At 43.8% G+C, this 16,582-nt stretch overlaps 1 protein-coding gene and 1 pseudogene across 1 annotated transcript; both read left to right on the top strand.

The window, feature by feature from the left end:
• The first annotated feature begins 1,030 nt into the window (after positions 1 to 1,030).
• LOC136507754 (uncharacterized) lies at positions 1,031 to 16,170 on the top strand (annotated as a pseudogene).
• Positions 11,968 to 13,017, top strand: LOC136509399 (phospholipase A1-Igamma1, chloroplastic-like). The gene has a single exon (XM_066504208.1). The coding sequence runs from the start codon at positions 11,968 to 11,970 to the stop codon at positions 13,015 to 13,017; it is 1,050 nt and encodes a 349-aa protein (XP_066360305.1).
• Positions 16,171 to 16,582: the final 412 nt, after the last annotated feature.

The raw sequence follows: 16,582 nt of genomic DNA, 5'->3' as shown, positions 1-16,582 counted from the left end.
TAAAAAAGATGATGATAGTGGTGGGAGTGGGAGGGTGTTAGTTATTTCTACACATATTAGCTGTTATTATCTGACTCAACCAGTGAGATAGTTATTATCTAAAGGTCTGACTAATAATTAATTAGTCTACTATTTATATATGTTTAGATTCAAAAGAGATACAACTCTCTGTTTCAAATTATAGGTTATTTTGGCTTTTTCAGATACATAGTTTTATTATGCACCTAAATATGTAATATGTCTATATACATAGTAAAAGTTACGTATTTAGAAAAGCTAAAATGACATCTAAATTGAAATGGATGGAGTAGTTATTAGCAAATAGCTACTATCTACCACTTATCATCAAAATGACATAGCAAAAGTTATGTATTTAGAAAAGGGCCAGCGGCACTCGGTCGACTACGTCGCCTGCCACCATCGAGCCTATCTGGGCACCGCGACATCATCGGTCGTGTGGTGCGTTCCGCGACGAGCTGCATAGGTGGTGCGTCTGGTCATCTTTTTTGTTTTTTTGGCCCTTTTTTGAAAGTTTTTCACAAATATGCATATGGAGATATGCTTTCAAAATCTAGACCCTCACCTCGGCGCTATTGTAATTGGCGCCTAGGTCTTGGGGCCACGTCGACGTCGACGTAGACGTGGCGGTGACATGGCAGCCACAACGACGTCGTAGACTTTGGCACCGAGCTTGGCGTCGTAGCCTTTGGTGCTGAGCATGGCGCCAAGATCTATGGCGCCGTTATGCTGTTTAAAACCAGTGCCCCCTTTCCTAGCCGAGGCTTCTTCCTTTTCTTCCTCCTCCCTCTCGGGTTTTTACTCTCCCCACTTCGCCCTACCTCAATAATCGATATATTGGACCTTGGAAACTTACATTTGATCCATAGATCTTCGAGAGCAAGGTATCCTCGCTCCCCTCCTAATTTTTTTCGCATCGATTCGGTATATATTAGTTGTATTTTGCAACCGAAGAATCGTCATTACTTAGGGTTTTATGTAATTTTTAATATTTGTATTATTCAACCGTAGGATGCCAAGACGTGAAAAAACTAGCAAGCCAAGGTAACCTCAGCGCATCTTGATATATTATGGGTTCATTGTTGTCCATCAAATGGAAAACCCTAGGTTTAGGGTTTAATGTTTATTGCTTTCGGTTTTTAGAACGAAATTGGTTGAATTGTAGTTATGGCCAGATGACTAGAAATGTCTTCAACCCATTGCCTCTGCCTAGTGGTGTTCCGGTGCCCATGTCCTTTTGCGGTGAGTCCTGCAAGGTAGCCAAGTCCGATGAAGAGGACATGTATAGGCAGAGGTATTGAATGTGTGCCAATTTTGTGTTTGATCCTACACTTCGTCAGCGCCACATTAACAAGATGGTGAGAAATTGATGTTGTAATAATTATTTTGTGTCATATGTAGTTATGCGTAGTTTATTTGGTGTGTAACATTTGAATGTATTGCAGATCCCTTCACCGCTCTGTAATTTTGAGCAGTGAATCGACAATAAGATCAAGCAAGAAGAGAAGGAGTGGATGTAGAAACTGTTAAAGTGGGAGGTTGAGGACAATGAGATGATGGAGAAGAGACGCAGAGAGGAGGCTACAGAAAAGGAGCACAAAGAAAAGGAAGAAAGGACGCGTGTTGCTGTGTATAGGGAGGAGAGGAAGAAGAAGCTTGAGCATGCGCGCCGAGCGAAAGAAGCGATGAAGGAGAATCCCGATGCCCTGAGGAAGGGAAAGTGGCCTCGTTGCACTTAGTAGTCTCCACGACTTGCTAGTTCTATGCTTTTCATTGTGTTGTCGTGTAATGCACTTTAAGTATGGACGTACTTAGGTCATGTACTGTGTTATTTAGTTTGTCGGTATGCACTTCTAGTATTATTGTATTGTTTACTGATCCCTAGTATTGGACTTTTCATTATTTTGTTGTTTTCATTATTTGTGGTCATAATATTCAGTTTAATGTTGCGGAGTTAGTGAAACTAGTTCATGTACTGCAAATAAAACCTAACTAAGTAGTGCATTACATAATTCAATACGCACAACACATGAAATGTGAAAGCATCTAGGCCCCTAGTTGGGTTTCGGTGATTAATGATGACACGAGATTACTATGACTAACGTGTATTTTGTAGAGGCAATTTGAGTTAGGTCATGGTAATGGAAATTAATTGGGCAATCATGGTTGTCATGCCTCTGAGGATGGAAATCGTTTTAGTTTTCAAAGGATGGACGACAAGGTTAAGGACGGACTAGTTCTAAGTGTCGTTGGTGTTGGAGAGACACTTAGAGTAGTTTAGGACTTTGTTTTCCTTTGGCCATATTATTAAAGGGGGTATGGACTAGTAGCTTGACCTAGGTGAGTCTAGTGGGTTAGGTGTGATTCACACTTGTCAAATCTAGCACTAGGTAGCTCAGGAATAGCCCTAAGATCAATTGGAGTCAACTTCATTCACATAGGATTTCGAGTTAGAAGTGAATGGAGGATCAAATGACTGACCGGACACTGGTCTGGTTGTGACCGAACACTGGATGGTGAGTCCGGTCAGTTCATTTTATCAACTGCAGTCATCTGGTATAGACCATACGCTGAGTGGAGCAGCACCGGACGCTGGGGTACCTACGTCCGATCAACTCTAGAGAGGTTCTGGAGAGGCTTTTGCTTGACCAGATGCGTCCAGGGGGTACTAACCGGACGCTGGGGTGCCTGCGTCCGGTCAACTCCAGTAAGGTTCCACAAAGGTTTTTTCTTGACCGGACACGTCCGGTTGATGCTGATCGGACGCTGGTCAGAGTCCGGTTAGAACTTAATGGCTCTTTCTGACACAGTGGCAGGTATAACTGACCAGAGCATCTGGTCACCTTGACCGGTGCATCTGGTCAGCCCGTAAAGTGATGACTCAGCCTCCAAACGTTATGTTTTGAATGAGGGGGTATAAATACTTACTACACTCGTCTAAGGGAGGTCTCTTGCCCATTTGTTCAACTGAGTAACACATTTGGAGTGCAAGGGAGAGCAAGAGCCTAGTGAGGTGATTGAGATTTGAGAATCCAAGATTAAGGACCTCATTAGTGAATAGAGAGTAGCAAGTGTGAACCCACCTTTCTCATCAGGCTTGTCTTGGTCAAGTGAGAGTTTGTGCTTGTTACTCGGATTGGTCGCCGGCCGGAGCTCCTCTGCCTTGCTCTATATCGAAAGAAGAAGATGAGGTGGAAAAGGGTTAAATCCAAGATGCAGTTTTATACAGGGTCTTATTGCTAAACTACGAGACTCAAGTGAATAGTGCATCTCTATCTTGGGGAGTAATTTTGAGGAAAATGTAGGGGTTCACACAAAAGACGGCTGCCCATGTTTGGCCACGTGGGACGGGCGTTGCTGGGACACCATGTCCGCGCGCTTGGGCTGGCCTGCTCAGTGCCCCGCCATGGACGCGGTCCGCTGGACCGTTGCGCCGCGCTGAGCTGGTCTGGTGCCGCCCGCTTGGGCGGTAGGGTGCGCTCGCGTTGGGCGCTCACCCTGCGCGTGGGCCGCTGTGCGCGTTCGCCTGGTCCAGACTAGTGATGGACTGGGCGTGCCTAGCTGCTGAGGGCCCACGCATGCCTACGGGCCGAGTGCCGCCAAGCTTGTCTGTGCTTGTTTTGGTTTTATTAATTCAGTGCCTTTCAGAAATGAAAATAAAGTGTTGAAAAATCATAAAAATTTCAAACCAGCTTTGTTGAGTTCCTAAAATTATGAGCTACCTGTTAGTGATTTGTTTATAGTTTATATTTCTTAGAAGTTATATAATTAATTTAAGGTACTTAATATGTAAAAGTAAAAACTGGTAGGATTTGTTGTGATAGATCGGTAATATTGTTGAATTAAAATTTGTACAGTAGGCTCCTAGCAATATTAGGTACTCACTGTAATTTTGTAGCTCTGAAATAATTAATTTGCTAAATAGATAATGATGTCCTATTGCAAATAAAGATTAAATTGATAGAATAGAATAAAGAAATAACTTAGGTTTATGTAACTAAAATATTTCTGGGAAATAACGCCTGATGTGACAACATGGATATGTAGCCTAAGTACGTACGTTGTTAGAGCGAGTTCGTTAGCTGGTGAGGCGTGATCGGATTTCTAAACATTTCGGCTATCGTTGATTATTTACATCTATGCATTTGCATCAATGCATATCATATAGGTACGATGATGGGTCAACGGATCAATTGAAGTATGATTGGGAATCCGAAGGTGGTGTACTGGTATTCTCTCCAGGAGATGATGCAATGAGCTTGTTATTTAGCTGATGGTGGATGATCTGAAGATGCAGACACTAACTTTTTAATATCTTACCCAGGCAAGCCCCGATGCATAATCCCTACTTTTCTACGGTTTAAATTATATTTGTGCATTAAGTTTTAAGGAGTTGAATGAAACCCACCTGCATATATATAATATATCTTTATCCTATGAGTCTTACAAGTATGATAGGATCGTGTAGATTGCTATGCTACAGGACCCCGGTAGAAGTCGAGTGATTGCCTGTCACTCGCGAGATATAGAAAATATATTACTATCACTTGAAAAATATAAATGGTGGAAAGGAAAAATGGTGACCGGACTGGGATATGGTTTGGGTATTGGTGGGTGTAAGAGGTTGTGTTGCCGTAGACGCGGGGCATAGCTTGGTTACACTGTTTTCCCTGTCTGGTCGGTTAAGGACCGATCGTTGCATAAGACTCTAGGCAGGTCACAGACTTATTATCCCGAGCACATACTTGTGTATGGGCGCTTGGAAGACTTGTTGCTCTCTTGACGCGGATCCGGCTCTTTCCGGACCGACTGTTAGGGTTTCTTTTTGGTGGAGGAGGTCCTTGCACCGCACTGAGTTCGGGACTCAGGGGCGGGGGCTTGGAGTCCTAGTTTGGACGGGGACTTGGACACCTGGGACAGGAGAGTGATGGGTTGGTCCTGTTTGTGCCTGGGGTTCAAACGGGGCGTGTGTTTTTGGGGTACCCAGCTGGACGCATTGATTCGCGAATCGCCGAAAAATCCGATACGGCTTGTCTACGGTTTAGCATCGTAGTAAGAACTGAAGAGGAAATATGGAAAAAGGAAATCTGATTGCTTACCACCTGCTTGAAAGTAGCACATGTGCTTACATAGAATGGTTAGTTAACGAACCAATGCGGCTATTAATAAAAAACGAATATAAGGACACACGCTTAGTAATGCTTCCTGCAAATGTAATAAACCCACAAGCCAGATAGCCTTGCATATCCTTGGAGTCTTTTCTTTCCTCCTGTCAGATAAGTCTTGCTGAGTACAATTGAGTACTCAGAGTTTTATTCCCCCTGTTGCATGTGACAGGTAGATGCTAGAGCTGACCCTTGTGTGTGGATACCTCCTGGTGGGCTCAGCGATGATTCCTTTACGCTGCGATCGTAGTTGTTATTTATCACTCTCACCAAATGCTTTTATAAATGAAAGTTTCATAATCTGTTGTCGTAGTTTATATATCAATACTTCATCGTGTCATGATTAGATATTCATTTCCGCAGTAATTCTGATCACATATTTATATTTCGCTGTTCAATTAAATTATTCATAACTCTGATAATATGATTTCATTCCGCTGTTATATTAATAAATGTTATACTCTGATGTTATTTTAAAAGTGATGTAAGAAATGGTTCAGAATGATGTAAGCTTTATTCTCTCATTTATGATCCTGATGGCAAAAATGTGGATTTTTGGGTTCTCCCCTGGGGTGCGCCCGACGGAACCGAGTAATTTAATGTTCTTCTTCGAGTGCTTAGTGTCTAATAAAAGGCAAGCACTTCTGGGAGGCATTAGATTAGATGGTTCTGCCACAGGTCTCACAATTTGATTCTCTACCTTCGTGCTTGAAAACGACTTCCTGAAACAAAGTGCTCCTGGTTTTAATTTCCTTCAAGACCGAGGAATAAGCGCACAAATTTTGCTTCTGAAGATTCATAATCACTTCTAGGCAATCTAAAGCTATTACACATTTGCGCACATCCATGTCCATGGCAAGGAAGTTGCTTCATTACAAGCCAGAGCTTCTAAAGACGACGGATCAGTTAAACCATCAATGACCATAGCACTTGCAGCAACATAATTCCCCACACTATCCCGACAAATGATTCCAACAGTCCCCTTATCTCCAGATCGCGCCACCACACCATCAACATTAAACTTCAAGAAAGCTTCAGGTGGAGATATCCATTTAGAAGCCGGTTGCTTGTTTCTTGTTAACTTGGTTGTTTCATTGTCCTCAATCAATCCAGCCAGTTTAAGATCTTCAAGATATTTTTGTAATAAAGCTGAATATTGATAATGGGCTTTGGAATATATCCTCATGTAACGCCTTTCTCCGGGCCCCCAAGATTGCCCAACATATGATTAGAAGTTTTTGAAATTCTTTTGCAGGTAAAGTTTCCTGCATAAAAAAGCCATGTCTTTGGATTATCAATTCAGTTGCTGCAATATGTTCAGTTAGATCCTCATCTACTAGAGCTCAAACGCATCTTGACATTGTACAATAGAAAAGAGCATGACGCCACGAGTCAATGGTAGCACCACATAATTTGCACCCACTTTGTTCACTCATTGACCTTTCTTTAAGGACTTCACCAGTTGTTAAAAGAATTATGGGCTAATCTCCAAGCAAAAATATGAATTTTTTATGGTACCTTGACCTTCCAGAATAATTTCCATCTCCTTTTAGCACCTTCAGTGTCCGAGCTCTCTACTCTTTCATCAAGCCAATCTTGTATTTGATTCCTATCGATGAACAAGCATTCTGTAAGCAGATTTAACAGAAAATATACCACATCTTTCGTAGTGCCATGCCCAAAAATCATCTTGCCGACATGAACTCAAAGGAATATTTCTTATTACATGAGCATCCATATTATAGAAGTAATTCACTAACACGTCTGGGTGGGTTTGGTAGCTTTGATGCAATTGGCCGCAGGAGCATATTTTCACAGGTGGCCATGTCCTGAGAAGGCCCAATCCATCTTCAGGTCCACGGGCGGCCATAATTAGAGCCGCTATAGAAAGAAGGGTCCGACTGTCTACAAAACTGTTCTGTATTTTCGGCAGCGAGTGAAGCATGCAGCAGATCCACTTCAAGCTAAACCAACAAGTAAATTATTATTAAGCTGGTGTACTAATACCAACGTGTCGTTGATATCATCTTTACATATATACACGATGCGCTCAATTGAGTACTCTTGGTCTTGGACAGCTCCTACTAGCAACAAAACAGAATGCTCCTACAAATAACACGCGGTATACAAAATCGAAATGATGACAGTTTACTCCTGTTTAAAATCTGAATGTTAATTTCCAGCTGCTGGAGGGAGCATCAACCATCAAGTGCGTCATACTGCACTGTAATCACACAGGAGCAGACACATGTTTAACCTTTGCCAAGTTGTTGATAATTTCTGATTAAAGCTTGCTTGACACATGGCCAAATTGCATCAAACATAGGAATCTCATCATCATTGTACTGACAAGCAAAAGAAAATGATGGATCCAGACTGATTCCTCCTACTAACTCTATATAATCCCTCAGTCATACCAGCCTCCTCTCTGCCACGCATAAAGCGCCACCACCTATGTATCACCTATCCTCCTCCTTGCCAATCAAATTAAAGTCGCATGGATGGACTACAATAATACTGAAGAAATAATGGTGTTTTCGAGGGCATAACTGAACTGGTGGATTCGTATATATTTGAAGTCTATCTGGCACTGACCAAGTTGAGAAAAATACACTTGTGAGGACGGTATCAAGTAGTTCATCGTACCGTACCACTAACCTAACGCGCGAAACTGGATTAGTCATGGTCCACATCCTTCCTATTGCTTGGCCGGGAAGTTTATTATGGGAAACTTAAGTACTGCTGCACATGCAGTACTAGCTAGATTACGTTTTAATTTTATTTTTAATGTGGCCAATGGGATAACACATTGCAAGTGAAGGAGTAGCCGTGTAAGTCGAGAACTTGAACCTACATGCACAGGTTACACCATAGGTATCCTAACCAATTGAGCTATGCTCAATTCGCACCGCATGACTCATAATAAGTATAGAAGAAGTGGTATTTTTGATAATCACTACGCCGGACTACAACATCACCCAGTGATAAGTGATAAAAAAATGCACAAAATATATGTTTCAACATTCAAACTCAACACCTCAACATTCTCTCAAAAACATCCACACCAGCTGAGCTATGGAACACTTGTGATTATACAAATGATGTTATTCTTTCATGTGCGTAATTTTGAATCTTATATTACATAAAACTCTAAACTATTTCAAATGAAAAAGTTGTTAATTGCAGGTTGTAGATCTCGTCGAGTACTACGATGATTTGATGTTGACTTTATCTTCATTCGATATTGCTAACCATCTCAAATCCGATCTAAGAACATATATTCAATATTTTGGACATGAAAGCCATCTCAAATTAAAAGGTTGTTAACTAAAAAGTTTTAGATCTCTTTGAACTCTACAATTTAGGTTTAAAGTTTATCTTGATCTAACCTCGTGTGAAAAAGATATGAATTCTTTATGCAAAACAGTCTATCACTATCGATTGAAGCTACGAACTGACAGTTAAATCTATCTATTAATTGACTATTGAAGCCACGAACAGACAGTGCACATTATCATTGTCGGTTCAAAGCAACCGGCAATGATAGTTCAGCAGCGATGGCATGTTCTATGGTAGTGAATAGCAATAAACTAGTGGATTCCTCATATGTGAAATTTATCTAGCACTGGATAAAAGTTGTGAATAATACATTTTTGGATCCTATATTTTTAGGACGGCATCAATTAGTTCACCATACCGTACCTTTAACCTAAAGAATGCTTTGGATTAGTCGAGGTCCACGGCCTTCGTATTATTGGTGGGGAGGTATGTTATGGGACACTTGAGTACTACGCTACCACTGGCACATGCAGTGCTAGCTACATTATGTCTTATTTTATTTTATTGCAGGCACTGGGATAACCTATTGCAAGTAAGGCTGTCTAGAATTGGTTTAATCGAGTGTGCTATACTGCTATATATATAACACAACATGTGTAAGGACGATTCCTAGAAGAGGACATACCCCGCTGTGCCTGGGGGCTGGCCGCGCGTTCATGCCGGCCGCACCGCACCTTGGGGGCGCCGCATCTAATGTGGCGGTATAATACTATCAATTCTAGGAAACAATCAATGTTGTAATGTAATTTAGACACAAGATCGATAGAAGAAACTTCTTAATGGTCTTACAAGGACTTATAGCACAGTAGGACCCAGTGGCTCATATGAAGGTGAATTGGGTTTCAAAAAACCATAACAACCTTAGCCTATGGAAACCCTTAACCCATAGCACCTTGGCTCATAAGTTCTTCTACAGAAAACAATCTAATGAGTCCTTAGGGCCATCACACTCATCACATCCTTAACTAAGAATCACACTAAGAGTAAGGTCCTTAGATATACAGGTATGAAACCTAAGCTAAGCACAATAAGAATCCTAATTATCACATAATAAACTTGCAATCAATTCAAATGTAAATCAAGTAAGTAAAAAGACAATAAGACAACCGGACGTTTTCCCATGAAATCGGGTTGTTGCCACAACCACTACTCCATGTTGGAGCACCAAGAGTCACCAAGACTTGGTTAAGCTCCCCATCTACTAGTGAATACCCGTTTGCCACTTCAACATGATGGGTTTTCAAGATCATGTATAACTTCTGGAGCCACCTCACATGAACTCCACCAAGGACGGTCACCAAGTCAAATTCATATTAGAATGATTCTAGGGTTTGGGAAATTGACCAAGAGCATGAAAAGGAGTCATAGGGTCATGATCATGAATCAAATTAGGCTCAACAAGTAACAACTTCTGACCATTGAAGTTGAGGAAGGAGGGGCAGTGCTAATGGAGGGGTAGCTCTTCAGCGATGATGCTAACAATAGCAAGGCGAAGGTGCATGGATGCAAAGACACTGAGCTGGGAGGGCGTGTTACTACAGGCCAGTGGTGTAGGAAGGCATGCAACAAGGGGAATGCAAAGGCAGAAGTCATTGTTGATGGAGAGAGATCGAACTCAAAGGTGGAACATAGGCAACGGTAGGGCCAATGGTTTTTACCTGGCGCTGAGTGGCTAGGGCTATGAATGGATGAATGGCCCGAATTTGATCAAAACGGATGAATGGCACAGATTCCCGATTTGAATAGGGCCACCAGATGGTCCATCTGTAGGAGTGGTTTCTACCACCGAGCCATGATTCCTGCTTCTTGGGGATCAAAACAATGAAGAGCTATTTATAGATTGCAAATGAGCCAAGCCATGATAGAAAATATATCTTCTAATGTGACCATTTGGATTTGAACTAGATATTTACGAAGGATATTTTATATTAATATCTTGTTGCACTATGCCAAAATAGCACAAAGGACACACATTAATTAGTGACTCGCAATTGACATGTGTCACTGATGTAACATTACTGACGTGGGTAAACAAAACGCGTCACTGGTTAGTTGTTGCCAATGGCCAGGAAACAAAACACGTCTTTAATGATAAATTATCAAAGACTCCTCCCAACTAGACGCGTCACTGATAATGGCCAATGTTATCGGTGACTCTTCCAGATGGAGCCACGTCACTGCCAGCCCAAACACTTCGTTCCTTTTTTGGGGCTGAAAACTTGCTAGGCCCAAACACCTACGCCCTCTCCTATCCTAACTCCCTAACCCTAAGTCTCGGCCACCTCTCTAATCGTTCCTGCATCTCTCCCTCTCGCAGGCTACGTTGTATTCATCCGTTTTGCAATTACCTTTGAAAGCTTATATATATTGTCTGTAACTTATTTTGAGTACCAAATTTTACATCAAATACTATTTATTTTATGCAATTTTTAATTAATATGACCACACACATATGTGTAAATCATGTTGAATTGAAATAGCTAGCTCATATCCCTTCGGCCACGTTCGGTTCGTTCAGAACAATTCCCAGCCAGAGTCTTCCTTCGGTAATTTACGTAACAATCAGTGGCGGAGGCAGGCGGGGGCCATGGCCCCACCCAATGTTTGGTGCCAAAAACTAGTACTTCTGTGCTGCATATGGCCCAAAAAAACGTCCAAGCCCATGTACTGGTGTATGTACGTATACGGTAAAGACTAGATAGCCCAACCGTCTAAAGTCTGGCCATCCGAGGGCCGATCACGATTTGCGATTCACGATCCTGCCGCCACACCCGCCCCGCCGCCAGGCCGTAAAGGCACCTCCATTCGGCTGCTCAGTTCTCAGCTCGTTTCAGCTTATTCTTTCTCATAAAATACTATTGAATCATTCGAAATCATCGAAAATCTGATCAGCCGAACAGGCGTAGCTAATGTTTAAATGAAACTCTTATTGATGACTTTCGATGTGATTCAGACGCGCAGAACAAAACTTAAATGAAACATGTTAGTTCCTTTAACCATTCATGCTTATAGTTATATTTTTCATCACAAAATTGTCGCAACATGTATAATTATTTATTTAATAGAGATTTTGGTGTTTCAATATATGATCGAACTCTATATGCATATATAGATATATTGAAATTTATGTTATATTATATGTATTTGATTGTCCGGCCCTGCTATATATAATTCATGTCTCCGCCAGTGCGTAACATGGGAACAGTTCCGGCCCGGAACGACCTGGAACGGCTCTGACCGAACGGAGCTTTAAACTATCTCAATTTGAGAATGGATCGAATGCATCCCGCCTGTCTCTCATCAATGGATCGGAGTCATGCATGTGGTGCAGCAGCAGTGCATAAATAGCTAGGCGGCAGGCGCTGCGCAGTGCACCATTCACCAATGCAAAGTTGTTGCATGCACTAGTCGTAGCTAGTTAGACCTTCACACAAACACACACAGCATGTTTGCCGCCCGCTTAGCTTGCCAACGCGAGCATCTAAACACGTCCGGTCCAGCAGGCACACAAGATACGGACCTCAAGTACTGCTACCTCGCCAAGGCTGCCTACGACGCCTACGACCATGGCAGGTGCCGCTATTCCGTCGACCGCATGCTGCCCGCCCTCGGCCTCGGAGACCACGGCTACGTTGCCACCGCATTCCTCTACGCCGCCGTCAACATCGTTCCCGTCGAGCACCAGCAGCACTGGATCGGCTACGTCGCGGTCGCCGATAAGGCCGAGCGCGACCGCGTCCTCGGCTACCAGTACCGGGAGATCGTGGTCGTGTGGCGCGGCACCTCGGCACTGGACGAGCTGTTCAAGGACTTGGAGGTGAACCTCCAACCGATCCATGGCGAGGAAAGCAACAAGCTGGTGCTGGTGGAGAACGGGATCCAGAGCTTGTACGCGACCAGCTGCGACTCCGACGCGTGCAAGAATAACCATGGCAGCGCGAAAGACCATGTCCTCGCCGAGCTCAGGCGGCTGGTGACGTACTTGAGAAACAAGTGCCCCGGTGACAAGATCCACGTGACAGCCACCGGTCACAGCCTCGGCGGCGCGCTGGCCACGCTCACCGCGTGGGACGCCGCCGCCCACGAGGCGCTGGCCGGGGTGGTCGTCAGAGCCGTGACCTTCGGTGCCCCCCGCGTGGGCAACCAGGCGTTCTGCGACGAGCTCGTCGGGCCGCGCGGCGTCAAGGTGCACCGCGTCATCGTCGATCGGGACGTCGTGCCGTCGCTGCCGCCGACTTCCTTTGGGTACGCGGACGCCGGCAGCGACGTGCGCCTGCTTCATTCAGAGCGCGTCGTTCCCGTACCATTCCTTACATTGCTCGTCTCGTGGCATTTCCACAGCCTCAAGGAGTACCTGCGTATCCTAGACTCGGACTACCATGAGAGGCCGGTGCAGGTGCAGGTGCAGGACCCGCCGCCGGTGCCGGCCGACCAGTTCCTCCCGCTCCCTGAGGCCGAGCTCGATCACCAGCTGAATTTGACTCTTCCGAGCTAGCGACGATCTTGACCGTCGATCGCGAAATGCAGTGGTTCATTTTATTCGTGTTTGAGTGTTAAATCCGGCCGATTTGTTTAATTTTCTGGGCTTGCATCCCATGCGTTCTTCATTGAATTATTTCCCTTTTTTATCCTCCTCCGAAATCCGGTGTGTAATCTTGTGTGAATTTCAATTAAGTCCCTTGATGACAGTAATAATCGAAAGTTTTTATAAGATCTGTGGGAGTACTTGCGACTTGACTTCTGTAGAAATAGCTGGTGGAATTTATGAACAAACACAACAGATCATGGAAGACAGCAGGAATATATTAATGCACACACTTGCCATAAAAAACAAACATCAACTGCTTCGGAAAAAAAAGTCAACATATATATGCGGCCAACATGGTTAAACAGCGAATCAAGACGATGTCAACGGGAGTTAGCTATGTGCTTTCAATTACTAGTATCAGGCCGGCACAAGTTTGGATATCTCATCTCCACTAATATCACGATGAAGCAGGGGCGGACCTACCTTGTAGGCAGGCCGGGCGGCCCCCCAGCTATCGGCTGGCAAACTTTAGGGCCTGTTTAGATTCATTATTATCTGCTAACAGTTAGTTAGCTAATAATTAACTATCTATTAGTTGGAGGGTGTTTGGATTCATTATTCTCTACAAGGTATACCGTATACCCAATAATTCTTATGCGTCGCCTGTAGCACAAACTAGAAAAATGCCAATGTGAGTACCGAACTACCGATCGACGTTTGTTAGTTCAGTTGAGCACGAACCAAATGCAAGAATTTGTGTGCACCGGATATTGCGATCCTATCGTCCGATGTCCCGGCGACGAGGACATCACCATCGGCGTCGACTGCCATGCACTGGGAGTGGCACCCGGGGACGCCCCCTGCAGTGTGCCTATCCTGGCGAGCTTGTCCCTGGACCAGATGACCACGGCGACGGCCCTGGAGGCGATGTAGACGAGGTCCGCGCTGACAACCAGTGACCGCGCCTCCACCGTCGTTGCCGACGAGGCCGTAGTTGGCGCAGCTCCACACCTTGACGGACGCGCCACCGTCCACGGACGACGACGGCGTGCTGCCGGTGTAGAGCAGCCCGTCGTGGGTCTGCACTCTGCAGCGCGTAGACGGAGCTCGCCTTGCCCAGGATCGGTTTGCTGCCGGGCTGAACAGCTGGATCATGCGCGCCCAGCCTGCCGCTCGCCAGGTCGATCTCCTGGATGCTGCCGTCGTTGCAGCCGCATAAGAGCTCGTCATGCGCCAGCGATGAGAAGGTTGGGGAAGAGAAGGGGGAGGGTTTTACCTATGTGTACCATTAAAAAAGATGATGATAGTGGTGGGAGTGGGAGGGTGTTAGTTATTTCTACACATATTAGCTGTTATTATCTGACTCAACCAGTGAGATAGTTATTATCTAAAGGTCTGACTAATAATTAATTAGTCTACTATTTATATATGTTTAGATTCAAAAGAGATACAACTCTCTGTTTCAAATTATAGGTTATTTTGGCTTTTTCAGATACATAGTTTTATTATGCACCTAAATATGTAATATGTCTATATACATAGTAAAAGTTACGTATTTAGAAAAGCTAAAATGACATCTAAATTGAAATGGATGGAGTAGTTATTAGCAAATAGCTACTATCTACCACTTATCATCAAAATGACATAGCAAAAGTTATGTATTTAGAAAAGGGCCAGCGGCACTCGGTCGACTACGTCGCCTGCCACCATCGAGCCTATCTGGGCACCGCGACATCATCGGTCGTGTGGTGCGTTCCGCGACGAGCTGCATAGGTGGTGCGTCTGGTCATCTTTTTTGTTTTTTTGGCCCTTTTTTGAAAGTTTTTCACAAATATGCATATGGAGATATGCTTTCAAAATCTAGACCCTCACCTCGGCGCTATTGTAATTGGCGCCTAGGTCTTGGGGCCACGTCGACGTCGACGTAGACGTGGCGGTGACATGGCAGCCACAACGACGTCGTAGACTTTGGCACCGAGCTTGGCGTCGTAGCCTTTGGTGCTGAGCATGGCGCCAAGATCTATGGCGCCGTTATGCTGTTTAAAACCAGTGCCCCCTTTCCTAGCCGAGGCTTCTTCCTTTTCTTCCTCCTCCCTCTCGGGTTTTTACTCTCCCCACTTCGCCCTACCTCAATAATCGATATATTGGACCTTGGAAACTTACATTTGATCCATAGATCTTCGAGAGCAAGGTATCCTCGCTCCCCTCCTAATTTTTTTCGCATCGATTCGGTATATATTAGTTGTATTTTGCAACCGAAGAATCGTCATTACTTAGGGTTTTATGTAATTTTTAATATTTGTATTATTCAACCGTAGGATGCCAAGACGTGAAAAAACTAGCAAGCCAAGGTAACCTCAGCGCATCTTGATATATTATGGGTTCATTGTTGTCCATCAAATGGAAAACCCTAGGTTTAGGGTTTAATGTTTATTGCTTTCGGTTTTTAGAACGAAATTGGTTGAATTGTAGTTATGGCCAGATGACTAGAAATGTCTTCAACCCATTGCCTCTGCCTAGTGGTGTTCCGGTGCCCATGTCCTTTTGCGGTGAGTCCTGCAAGGTAGCCAAGTCCGATGAAGAGGACATGTATAGGCAGAGGTATTGAATGTGTGCCAATTTTGTGTTTGATCCTACACTTCGTCAGCGCCACATTAACAAGATGGTGAGAAATTGATGTGTAATAATTATTTTGTGTCATATGTAGTTATGCGTAGTTTATTTGGTGTGTAACATTTGAATGTATTGCAGATCCCTTCACCGCTCTGTAATTTTGAGCAGTGAATCGACAATAAGATCAAGCAAGAAGAGAAGGAGTGGATGTAGAAACTGTTAAAGTGGGAGGTTGAGGACAATGAGATGATGGAGAAGAGACGCAGAGAGGAGGCTACAGAAAAGGAGCACAAAGAAAGGAAGAAAGGACGCGTGTTGCTGTGTATAGGGAGGAGAGGAAGAAGAAGCTTGAGCATGCGCGCCGAGCGAAAGAAGCGATGAAGGAGAATCCCGATGCCCTGAGGAAGGGAAAGTGGCCTCGTTGCACTTAGTAGTCTCCACGACTTGCTAGTTCTATGCTTTTCATTGTGTTGTCGTGTAATGCACTTTAAGTATGGACGTACTTAGGTCATGTACTGTGTTATTTAGTTTGTCGGTATGCACTTCTAGTATTATTGTATTGTTTACTGATCCCTAGTATTGGACTTTTCATTATTTTGTTGTTTTCATTATTTGTGGTCATAATATTCAGTTTAATGTTGCGGAGTTAGTGAAACTAGTTCATGTACTGCAAATAAAACCTAACTAAGTAGTGCATTACATAATTCAATACGCACAACACATGAAATGTGAAAGCATCTAGGCCCCTAGTTGGGTTTCGGTGATTAATGATGACACGAGATTACTATGACTAACGTGTATTTTGTAGAGGCAATTTGAGTTAGGTCATGGTAATGGAAATTAATTGGGCAATCATGGTTGTCATGCCTCTGAGGATGGAAATCGTTTTAGTTTTCAAAGGATGGACGACAAGGTTAAG

The sequence above is a fragment of the Miscanthus floridulus genome, chromosome 15, assembly GCF_019320115.1.
Source record: "Miscanthus floridulus cultivar M001 chromosome 15, ASM1932011v1, whole genome shotgun sequence".
Lineage (NCBI taxonomy): Eukaryota > Viridiplantae > Streptophyta > Magnoliopsida > Poales > Poaceae > Miscanthus > Miscanthus floridulus.
Note: the sequence above shows the minus strand (reverse complement) of the source record. Positions and strands in the feature narration are given on the sequence as shown.